Source organism: Meleagris gallopavo, chromosome Z (assembly GCF_905368555.1).
Source record: "Meleagris gallopavo chromosome Z, MGAL_WU_HG_1.1, whole genome shotgun sequence".
NCBI classification, from domain to species: domain Eukaryota; kingdom Metazoa; phylum Chordata; class Aves; order Galliformes; family Phasianidae; genus Meleagris; species Meleagris gallopavo.
Window position 1 is genome coordinate 126,348 of NC_139435.1, and position 12,410 is coordinate 138,757.

The 12,410-nt window shown below is 43.7% G+C and overlaps 1 protein-coding gene across 1 annotated transcript; it reads right to left on the reverse strand.

The window, feature by feature from the left end:
• Positions 1 to 124: 124 nt before the first annotated feature.
• Positions 125 to 6,732, reverse strand: LOC104917221 (uncharacterized). The gene is given in 12 exon segments (XM_085214050.1): positions 125 to 288; positions 1,230 to 1,379; positions 1,924 to 2,037; positions 2,128 to 2,237; positions 2,607 to 2,760; positions 3,603 to 3,830; positions 3,988 to 4,127; positions 4,130 to 4,193; positions 4,621 to 4,755; positions 4,758 to 4,865; positions 5,900 to 5,977; positions 6,593 to 6,732. Coding segments are annotated over 11 exon segments (1,392 nt in total). The 5' UTR covers positions 6,593 to 6,732; the 3' UTR covers positions 125 to 177.
• Positions 6,733 to 12,410: the final 5,678 nt, after the last annotated feature.

Below are 12,410 nucleotides of genomic sequence, written 5' to 3' on the forward strand. Positions count from 1 at the left end.
ACCATCCCAACCCAACCACCCCACAACTCTATGACCCCAGAGGACCCTCCTACCCCATAACTCTATGATCCTGGAGGACCATCTCATCCGCCCTTCCATTCTACCAATGGAAACACCACACAGAGGCAAAAGAAAACTCATTTAATTAACAAACGTTCGGCTAATGAACCCCACTAATTAAGCACGGGGAAAGTTCTGGAACTCCTTCTGATCTTTGTGGAAGAGTTGAGCCAGGATGTGGTCTGCTGTGTCCATGAAGTATTTGTTCATACGAAGGGTCTTCAGTTCCTATAGGAAAACAAGGTGGCTACCAAATGTGGGGCTGTGGCTACCAAATTTAGGCCTATGGCTACCAAATATGGGGTCTGGCTACCAAATATAGGGCTGTGGCTACCAAATACGGGGTCTGGCTACCAAGTATGGGGCAGTGACTACCAAACTTAGGCCTATGGCTACCAATATAGGCCTGTGGCAACCAAATATGGGCCCTTGGCTACCAAATATGGGATCTGGCTACCAAATATGGGGCTGTGACTACCAAATTTAGGTCTGTGGCTGCCAAATATGGGGTCTGGATACCAAATACGGACCCACAGATGCCAAATAGGGATCCACTGCTCCCCAAAAATGGCTTCCAAAGATGGATCTATTGCTATCCATATAGACCGATGGCTGCCAAATAAGGATCCATCACTACCAAATATGGACATAAAGATGCCAAATAGGGATCCATTCCCAATAAAGAAGCATGGCTGCCAAATATGGATCCATTGCTACCCATATAGACCCTGACTGCCAAATATGGATCCATTTGTCCCCATATGGACCCATGGCTGCCAAATATGGACCCATTTGTCCCAATATGGACCCATGGCTGCCAAATACGGATCCATTTGTCCCCATATGGACCCATGGCTGCCAAATACGAAGCCATTGCTCCCCATATAGACCCATAGCTGCCAAATAAAGAACCATTAGAACCAGTACAGCCCCACATCTGCCCAATAGGGATCCATTACTCCCAATCCAGCCCCATATCTGCCAAATAGAGATCCCCATCTGCCAAATACTGACCCATTAGACCCAATACAGCCCCATATCTGCCAAATACAGACCCATAGCTGCCAAATAGGGATCCATTCGACCCAATGGAACCCCCCGGCTTGCCAGATACGGATCCATGGCTACCAACCTCGCCCTTTTGGCTACCAACACCCCCCCCTCCTCACCTCCTTCCCAGTGCTGTAAGCCACCACCAGCAGCAGCTCCTCGTCACAGACGCTCCTCAGATAATGTTGAGTCCCGACAGGAAAAAATATCACATCCCCTATCGCGATATCGAACGTCACCGTTGTCCCTGATTCCATCACCAAGCCAGCCTGGATTAACAAAGCCACTAATTAATGGCGTTAATGATTTTTGGCTATCCATAGCTGCCAAATAAAGACCATAGCTCTCCATAGAGACACGTAGCTGCCAAACAGGGATCCATTACACCCAGTAGACCCTCACAGCTGCCAAATAGGGATCCATTACACCTAGTAGACCCTCACAGCTGCCAAATAGGGATCCGTTAGCCCCCATAGACTCCCACAGCTGCCAAATAGGGATCCATTAGACCCATGTAGACCCAAAGCTGCCAAATAGGGATCCATTAGACCCATGTAGACCCAAAGCTGCCAAATAGGGATCCATTAGACCCATGTAGACCCAAAGCTGCCAAATAGGGATCCATTAGACCCATGTAGACCCAAAGCTGCCAAATAAAGATCCATTCTACTCAGTACAGCCCCACAGCTGCCAAATAGGGATCCATTACACCCACTAGAGCCCCATTGCTGCCAAATAGAGATCCATGACCGAACCCCCAGCATTAATTAACCCCAGAGTGCATTAATGAGCCCTTTAATGAGCCCTCCGTACCCTGGCGCAGCCGCTGACAACGTAGGCGAGCTCGTTAGCGTTGAAATGGTAATGAGGCTGGCCCAGCTCGTTAACAAAAATCCTTAACGTGGCCAAAGTGAGCGAATGGCTCTCCTAGAATAAAATAAAGCCCAAAAAAGGTCCTGGAGTGGGGAAAAAAAATATATGCAGGACCTGGAAGGTTGAAAGGAATAATTAAGATACCTCATTAAGGGATTGTATGTAAATGAGCTCCATCGGGGTCGGCAAGGTCCTGGAAGATCGATACGGAGCCCATTGGAATTCACCACCTCGGAAAGGGTGGACTGGAGAAGCTGAAAGGGATGAAAAGGTCCTGGAAGGTTAATGAAGGGGTTAATTAAGGGCCTGGAAGGGTAATGAGAGGGAAATTTCCGAGGCTAATTAAGCTATGGGGCTAATTAGGGTCCTGGAAGGGTGATTGGGGCTCTTCTCCTTCCCTAATGATCCTATGGGGCTAATTAAGGTCCTGGAAGGGTAATTAGGGGCCCATCTCCAACCTTAATGCCTTTTGGATCCTAATTAAGGTCCTGGAAGGGTAACTAGGGGGAAATTTCCGACTAATTAAGCTACGGGCCTAATTAGGGTCCTGTCAGGGCCATATGGTCTCAACTCCAATCTTATCAACTTTAATGATTCTAATTAAGGCCCAGTATGTTAATTACCTCGGAGGTCATAAAAATACCGCCAAACTTGACTGTCTTCGGACTGCTTGTAATTAACGCTGTGCACTAATTGGCCCAAATTAGGAGGCAGGTTCACAGTTTGGTCCTCTGAAGCCTTCTGGAACGTTCGGATGAATTTCACTCCACCAATTGGCTGCCAGGAAGCAAAGAAACAATCAGAGGGAGCCAATCAGAAGCTTTGTACCTTCCCAGACCCAAATTCCCCTCTTTTCCCCTTCTAGGACCCACCCAATGCAATTTTCCCCCCCTCGGGACCCAATTTCCCCATCTTTCCCCTTCAAGGAGCCAACCAATGCAATTTTCCCCTTCCAGGACCCAAATTCCCTATAGAACACTGTAGAGCCCCAATGGAACCTCAGAAGGGGATGCAACCACCTCACTATTAACCTTTCAGGACCCAACCTCCCTATGAATACCAATAGAGCCCCAATAGAAGGTCAGATGGGGATGCATCCTCCTCGCTTTTCAGCTTCCAGGACCCAACCTCCATCCAAAACATTCTAATTAATCCATAGAACACCCTAAAATGACCGAACCAGCACCAATTTCACCTTCCAGGATCCAACCTCCCTATGAAACTCAATGGAGCCCCAACAGAACAAGGTAGATGGCTGCAACCACCTCACTTTCCACCTTCCAGGACCCAACGTTCATACATGACACTGTAGATCCCCAGTAGAACCTCAGAGGGGGATACAGCTGCTGCCAATTTCACCTTCCAGGACCCGATCTTCCTATGAATCTCAGTAGATCCCCAACGGAACAGGGTAGAGGGACGCAACCACTGCCAGTTTCACCTTCCAGGACCCAGCCTCCCTATGAATCTCAGTAGATCCCCAACGGAACATGGTAGGGGGATGCAACCACTGCACTTCTAACCTTCCAGGACCCAACCTCATCCAAAATGCTCTAATTAACCCATAGGACACTCTAAAATGACCGAACCAGCACCAAGTTCACCTTCCAGGACCAAACCTGCAGCGCCTGAGCCACGATATCTTCCGGCATGCCGAAAAAAGCGTCGTCCACGTCCAAAGTTTTCACCTCTTCGTGGCTCCCGAAGAAAAGGAGGATCACCAAATCCTCCGCCCCGAAATTCTTGATCCAATGCACGGCGTTGCGGGGGAAAAAAACCACCTGGCCTTCCGACGCCTTGAAAGTGGTGACGTTCTCATTGGTGACCACGCCGATCCACGCCGTTCCCTACAACATTTCCTCCTTTCGTTCCCGCACGGAAACTACTTTGTAGGGTGGGGGAAGATGAGCCCCATGCGATCGTAGAGAGATCGTGAGGATGGGCTTGAAGGGGAAAGAGAGAAAAAGGAAGAGTGGGGAAAAGAAACAAAGCAGTGCCGCTTACTTGCAGCACGTAGCCGTGTTCGTTGGCGTTGAAATGCCAGTGGGGAACACGGAGCCCGCCGGGTTTGATCCTTAATGTGGCCACGCTCATTTGGGATTGCTTCTGGTGGAGGCTTTCCCCAAATTCCTGCCCTTCTGGTCGGGGTAATGCTCAGGGTTGGATCTGTAGGTCGCCCACTGGATTTCGCCGCCGGGGTATTTTTGGGGCTGGAGGGTTGGGGGCGAATGGACTCCTTTTCCCTTCCCTTCCCTTCCCTTCCCTTCCCTTCCCTTCCTCCCTTCCCTTCCCTTCCCTTCCCTTCCCTTCCCTTCCCTTCCCTTCCCTTCCCTTCCCTTCCCTTCCCTTCCCTTCCCTTCCCTTCCCTTCCCTCCCTCCCCTCCCCTCCCCTCCCCTCCCCTCCCCTCCCCTCCCCTCCCCTCCCCTCCCCTCCCCTCCCCTCCCCTCCCCTCCCCTCCCCCCCTCCCCTCCCCTCCCCTCCCCTCCCCTCCCCTCCCCTCCCCTCCCCTCCCCTCCCCTCCCTCCCTCCCCTCCCCTCCCCTCCCCTCCCCTCCCCTCCCCTCCCCTCCCCTCCGTCTATCCCCTTCCCCCTTCCCCCCTCTCCCCCTTCCCCCTTCCTCCTCCCCCCTTCCCCACCTCAGATCGACTCAAACGATTCAGGAACCGAAACCTGGCGTCCACACCCGGACTTGACGAAGCTGCTTCATTGTTAACCAGCACCTCGTTAACACTCATCTCATTGACTCTCATCTCGTTAACGAGGCCTCCTCCGTCTTGGTGTACACCAGGGAGAGGCTGAGAATGCTGATGGCCGTGGTGATGAGGCCGGCCAGAAGGCAAACCACAAACAGCTTCAGCACGGAGGGGCTGCCTTGGGTGGCCTGAGGGGAGGGGAGAGTTGGCCAGGTCAAACCAGGCCAAAGTGAGCCAAACTGGGCCAAAGTGAGCCAAGCTGAGCCAAACCAGGCCAAGCTGAGCCAGCTGAGCCAAGCCAGGCCAAGCTGGGCCAGCTGAGCCAAGCCAGGCCAAGTTGGGCCAAGTCAGGCCAAGTCAGGCCGAGTTAGGCCAAGCCAGGCCAAGCTGAGCCAGCTGAGCCAAGCCAGGCCAAGTCCAACCAATCCAGGCCAAGCCAGGCCAAGCTGAGCCAAGCAGAACCAAACCAGGACAAGGCAGGCCAAGCTGAGCCAAGTTGAGACAAGCCAGGCCAAGCTGAGCCAAGCTGAGCCAAGCCAGGAGAAGACAGACCAAGTTGAGCCAAGCCAGGAGAAGACAGACCAAGTTGAGCCAAGCCAGGAGAAGACAGACCAAGTTGAGCCAAGCCAGGCCAAGCTGAGCCAAGCTAAGTCAAACCAGGCTAAACCAGTCCAAGTTGAGTCAAGCCAGGCCAAGCCAGACCAGGCTGAGCAAATCTGAGCCAAGCCAGGCCAAGCTGAGCCAAGCCAGGATAAGCTGAGTCAATTTGAGCCAAGCTAGGCCAAGTTAGGCCAAGCCAGGCCAAGCTGAGCCAGTTTGAGCCAAGCCAAGCCAAGTCAGGCCAAGCTGAGCCAAGCTGAGTGAAGCCAGGCCAAGCTGAGTCAAGTTGAGCCAAGCCAGGCCGAGCCGAGCCAAGCCAGGTCAAGGCAGGCCAAGTTGAGCCAACCTGAGCCAATTTGAGAGAAACTGAGTCAAGTTGAGCCAATCTGAGCCAGGCCAAGCCAAAGCAGGGCAAGGAAAGCCAAGGCAAAAAAGGCAAGGCAAGGTGAGCCAAGCCAAGCCAAAGAGAGCCAAACCATGCCAAGCCAATCAAATTCAAGTCAAGCCAAGCCAAGCCAAGAAAGCCAAACCAAGCCAAATCAAGCCAAGCCAAGCCAAATCAAGACAAGCCAATCCGATCCAACCCAATCCCATCCCGTCCAACTCACAGCCAATCAAATACCTCTTTCTGCAGCCTCTCTTTTCCCTTCCAGGACCTGGCAGTGCTCTCAGGTTCCATTTCAAAGGCCTGGTTGTCCATCTTGAGGAGGGGAGAGAGTAAGCTTTAATTAGACTAATTAGTGTTAATTAAGGTCATTGGAGGGATGGTTGGGGGTCTTCTATAACCTTAATGAACTTGCTAATTAGGTGCTAATTAGGGTCGTGGTGGATGGTTGGGGGGGGTCTTCTCCTGCCCTAATTGTCCTCCAGTGCTAATTAGGGTCATGGTGGAGTGGTTGTGGGTCTTCTATAACCCTAATGACCCTATGATGATAGTTAGGGTCATGCTGGGGCAGTTGGGGTTCTATAACCCTAATTATCCTCTAGCGCTAATTAAGGTGGTGGTGGGGATTGATTGGGGATCGTTACCAATCAATTAATGAAACTAAGGAACCCCAACGCTTCACAGAATGCCCTCCAGCCTCAAAACGATTTAATGAAACACTTCCTTGTTACAGGGTTAATTGCCCTAACGAGGAAACCGACCCGGCTCTCCAAACGAACCTCACTGCCTCTCTTCCCCTCCTCATTTCCTTAATTAACTTTAATGAAGTTTCACAGCCCCCAAGCTTGATTTTCTAACCTCCTCCATCCCCCCCCCCCCCCTCAAATCCCATTTAATCCCTAATTAGCCCCACCCTAATTATCCTCTCACCTCTCCGAATCCTCTTCAACGTCTTCACTGTCATCCCAGCCTCTCCCACATTTATATAGAATTGATGCAAAGCAGGAAGTGGCATTTGTGCAATTATTGCTCAATCGATATGCAAATGAGGTCCCGGATGTGGGGAGACAATGACAAAGAGTTCCAGGAAAGGGTTGAAGGTGCTTTGATTCTTTCCCATCATTTGTTTACAAGCTTCCAGAGCCTGGGTGGGTCCTTCAAGATCACAGAGTTGAAGAGGGTGGGGTAGGAGGATCCCCCAAGGTCATAGAGTTGGGGGGGTTGGTGGGTTTAGGACAGTCCTCCAAGATCATAGAGTTGGGGGTTGGTAAGGTGGAGGGTCCTCCAAGGTCACAGAGTACAAGGGGGTGGGGTAGCAGGGTCCTCCAAGATCATAGAGTTGGGGATTAGTGACGTAGGAAGGCCCGCCAAGGTCATAGAGTTGGGTGTTGGTGGGGTAGGAGGGCCCTCCAAGGTCATAGAGTTGGGGGTTGGTGAGGTAGGAGGGCCCTCCAAGGTCATAGAGTTGGGTGTTGGTGGGGTAGGAGGGTCCTCCAAGGTCATAGAGTTGGGTGTTGGTGGGGTAGGATGGTCCTCTAAGGTCATAGAGTTGGGTGTTGGTGGGGTAGGAGGGTCCTCCAAGTCATAGAGTTGGGGGTTGGTGGGGTAGGAGGGTCCTCCAAGCTCATCAAGCCACTTAATTAATATTTTTACTAATATTTTTTATCTTCTTTTATTTCTATTTTAATGTCATTTATTTATTATTTTTTAAATAATTATTAGCCTTTTAATTGTTTTCTAATCATCGTTTAATCACTTAATTGCCTTTTCTCATTAATTTATCGCCACTTTTATTACTTAATATCATTATCATTAGTAGTCATTCATTACTATGTCCGTTACTTGACTAATTAGCATTCTCTGATCGTTACTTTGTTAACCTTTCTTATTTGATTACTATTTCATTACAATCCAATTAGGCCAACCCTGCCCCACGCTTTCTAATTAGCCTCCTTCATAGTAATTAGCCCCCATTCACACTAATTAGCCCCCATTAATCCTAATTAGCCCCACTGACACAAATTAGCCCCCATTCATCCTAATTAATGCCCATTCATTCTTATTAGACCCCCTTCATTCTAATTAGCCCCCGTTAATTCCAATCTGCCCCCATCTGCCCCCAATCATTTTAATTAGCCCCATTCACTCCAATTAACACCCATTCATCCTAATTAGCTCCCATTTGTTCTAATTAGCCCCCATTGCCCCTCATTCATCCCAATCCACTCCCATTCATTCCAATCTGCCCCATTTGTTCTAATTAGCCTTCATTAACCCCAATTAACTCCAACCCATCCCTATTCTTTCCTACCCACCCCCATTCACCCCCATTCATCCTAATTAGCCCCAATTCGTTCTAATTAGCCCCCATTCATCCTAATTAGCCCCCATTCCTTCTAATTAGCTCTAATTGCCCCCCATTCACTCCAATCCACCCCCCATTAACTCCCATTCACCCCCATTCATCCCAATCCATCCCCATTGATTCCTATCCACCCCCATTCATTGCTCTCTGCCCTCATTCACCCCCATTCATTCTAATTAGCCCCAATTCGTTCTAATTAGCCCCCATCTGTTCTAGTTAGCACCCATTGCCCCCCATTTATCCTAATTAGCCCCCATTCATTCTAATTAGCTGCCATTGCCCCCCATTCACTCCAATCCACCCCCATTCATTCCTACCTGCCCCCATTCACCCCCATCCATTCTAATTAGCCCCCATCCATTCTAATTAGCTCCCTTTGCCCCCCATTCATTCTAATTAGCCTCCATTCCTTTCGATTTGCCCCCATTGACCTCATTCACTCCAATCCACCCCCACTCACCCCCATTCATCCCAATCCACCCCCATTCATTCTAATGAGCCCCCATTCATTCTAATGAGCCCCCATTCATCCTAATTAGCCCCCATTCCATCTAATTAGCCCTTGTTGCTCCCCATTCATCCCAATCCACCCCCATTCTTTCCTATCTACCCCCATTCACCCCCATTTATCCCAATTAGCCCCCATTCGTTCTAATTAGCCCCCATTCATCCTAATTAGCCCCCATTCATCCCCATTCACCCCCACCCACCCCCATTCATCCTAGCACTCCCCCATTCGCCCCTATTCATCCCAACCCACACCACACCCCCCCACGCCCCTCCGATATCCACCCCCCCAAAAAAAAACCCAGAAACCACCCCAAAAAGCAGCGTTTCCCCATTGAAAAAACAACACCATGGCACATTTATTGCCGCCAGAAATGCTCCAACGACGCCATCCGAGAACAGGCGAGAAAACGGCCCCCATTCCCCTGTTTTGCTTGGCTTTCTCCCCCCATTTCCTCTCCCATAAAATTTATTTCTTTTTCCGCATAGACACGCCTCCAAAAGAAAAGAAAATCATCAGGAAATCGTGGGGAAAAAATTAATATTAATTAATAATCGACCGTTAATTGGCAGCGCCGCCCAAAGGATGGCCGCTGCTTGAGAATAAGAGCAGAATATTAGGAATAATGATCAGTAGGAAATATAAAGCAAATAAAAGGCAGCAAATCGAGGAACTCAGACATTTTTCCGATTTTTTTGAATCTCCTTTTAAAATATTTTCCTCTTTTTTTTTTTTAGTTTTTTTCTTTTCCCGATTTTTTTTCCCAATTATTTTTTCCAATTCTTTTTCCAAATTATTTTTTCAATTATTTTTCCAATTATTTTTCCCCAATTATTTTTCCAATTATTTTTCCAAATTATTTTTTTTCTAATTTTTTTCCTATTATTTTCCATTCTTTTTTTCCGAATTATTTCTCCAATTATTTTTTCCAATTATTTTTCCAAATTATTTTTCAAATTATTTTTTTTTCCAATTATTTTCCCAAATTATTTTTCCAATTGTTTTTCCAATTGTTTTTCCAATTTTTCTGTAATATTTTTTCCATTTTTTTACAATTATTTTGCCAATTATTATTTTCCAATTATTTTTTCCGATTATTTTTCCAATTATTTTCCCCAATATTTTTTTTCTAATTATTTTACCAATTTTTGACACATTTTTCATCTTTTGAATCATTTTTCTTCTTTTTTTTTGGAACCATTTTAAAACCATTTTTCAATCAATTTTTCACCATTTTTGATCATTTTTAATGCTTTTTCTTCTTATTTTTGAACCATTTTGGAATAATTTTCCATCCTTTTTTTTCCATCATTTTTTCACCATTTTTTTCACCATTTTTCATTATTTTTCATCATTTTTTTTCACAATTTTTTCTTTTTTCATCATTTTTTCATCTTTTTTCCTTCTTTTTTTAATCTATTTTTCATCATTTTTATCCTTTTCTTCATCATTTTTATTCTATTTTTCACCATTTTCCCCAATTTTCCCCCATCTTCCCCCATTTTCACCATTAATTGTTCATCTTTTTTTTTCCATCTTTTTTTTTCATCATTTTTCATCATTTTTTCACCATTTTCCACCTTTTTTTCTTTTTTTGAGCTATTTTTCATCCTTTTTTTCATCCCTTTTATTCAATTTTTTCATTATTTTTATTCAATTCTTCCCCATTTTCCGCCATTTTCCACCGTTTTTTCCCCATTTTCCGCCATTTTTCATCATTTTTCCCACAATTTTTCATCATTTTGGAACCATTTTGGAAAAATTGTTCATCTTTTTTTTTCACCATTTTTTCTTCCTTTTTTTTTTTTTAACCATTTCTCATCATTTTTATTCAATTTTTCACCATTTTTTTTCTCAATTTTCCACCATCCTCCCCCGTTTTCTACCAATTTTTCCCCAATTTTTCATCATTTTAAAACCATTTTGGAATAATTGCTCATCATTTTTTTTCATCATTTTTTTCTCCTTTTTTTTCCTTCTTTTTTTCACCACGTTTTCATCATTTTTTCACAATATATCACCTTTTTTCTTTTTTTTTTGAACTATTTTTTCATCCTTTTTTTCATCATTTTTTCATCCCTTTTATTCCATTTTTTCATCATTTTTATTCTGCTTTCCACCATTTTCCCCCATTTTCCCTCCACATTTTCCCTCCCATTTTCCACCGATTTTCCCACAATTTTTCATCATTTTCTCACCATTTTCGAATAATTGTTCATCTTCTTTTTTCATCCTTTTTTTCACCAATTTTCATCATTTTTTCCTTCTTTTTCCACCATTTTCCACCATTTTTCATCTTTTTTTCTTTTCTTTTTTTTGAACTATTTTCATCATTTTTATTCCATTTTTCACCATTTTTCACATTTTTCATCATTTTTTCACCATTTTCTATCAATTTTCCCCAATTTTTCATCATTTTTTTTCCACTATTTTGGAATAATTGCTCCTCTTTTTTTTTTTTAATAATTTTTTTCTCCAATTTTCACCATTTTTCTTCTTTCTTCTCCATTTTTTTCACCATTTTCTTCATTTTTTCTTCATTTCTTCTTTTTTTTAACCATTTTTCATCATTTTTATTCCATTTTTCACCATTTTTTCAAAATCTTCCACCATTTCCCCCCGTTTTCTACCTATTTTTCCGCAATTTTTCATCATTTTCCCAACTTGTTGGAATAATTGCTCATCATTTTTTTTTCATCATTTTTTTCTCCTTTTTTTTCATCTTTTTTCATCTTTTTCTCCATCATTTTTCATCACTTTTGAACCATGTTGGAATCATTTTTCAAAATTTTTTTCCTCATTTTTTTTCTTTTTTTCACCATTTTCCATCATTTTTCACAATATTTCACCTTTTTTCTTCTTTTCTTTCATCATTTTTCATCCCTTTTATTTCATTTTTCATCATTTTTATACCATTTTTTCACAATTTTCACCATTTCTCCCCATTTTCCACCAATTTTCCATCATTTTTTTTACCATTTTGAAATAATTTTTCATCTTTTTTCACCATTTTTCATCATAACTTCACCATTTTCAGCTTTTTTCTTTTTTTATCTATTTTTTCATCCTTTTTTCATCAATTTTTCATCCCTTTTATTTAATTTTTCATCATTTTATTCAATTTTTTCCCCATTATCCCCCATTTCCCTCAATTTTCCCCCATCTTCCACCATTTTTCCCCATTTTCCCCCATTTTTCACCATTTTTCCCCATTTTCCCCCATTTTTCACCATTTTTTTCCACAATTCTTCATCATTTTGGAACCATTTTGGAATAATTCATCAAATTTTTTTTAATAGAATTTTTTTTAAATCATTTTTCCTCTTTTTCCCATCATTTTTCATCATTTTTCATCATTATCCCACCATTTTTTCTTCTTTTCTTTGAACCATTTTTGAATCATTTTTCATCATTTTTTGATCATTTTTCTTCTTTCTTTTTTTTTCTGAAACATTTTCTGATATTTTTTCACCATTTTTCATCATTTTTCTTCTTTATTCATCATTTTTTCTCTCTTTTCATAATTCTTCATACTTTTTTTCTTCTTTTTAAAATCTATTTTTTCCTTTTTATTCCACTTTTCATCATTTTTATTTCTTTTTTTTCATCTTTTTTCACCATTTTCCCTACATTTTTCTTTTTTCTTTTTTTACTTTTTCATCCTTTTTATTCCATTTTTCATCATTTTTATTCCATTTTTGACCATTTTTTCCCCATTTTCCAACAATTTCCCCCCATTTTCCCCCCAATTCTTCCCCAGTTGTCCCCAGTTTCCACCGATTTTCCACCAATTTTTCACCATCTTCGGATCATTTTGGAAGAATTTTCACCATTCTTTTCCATCGTTTTTCATCACTTTTCATCATTTTTATTTC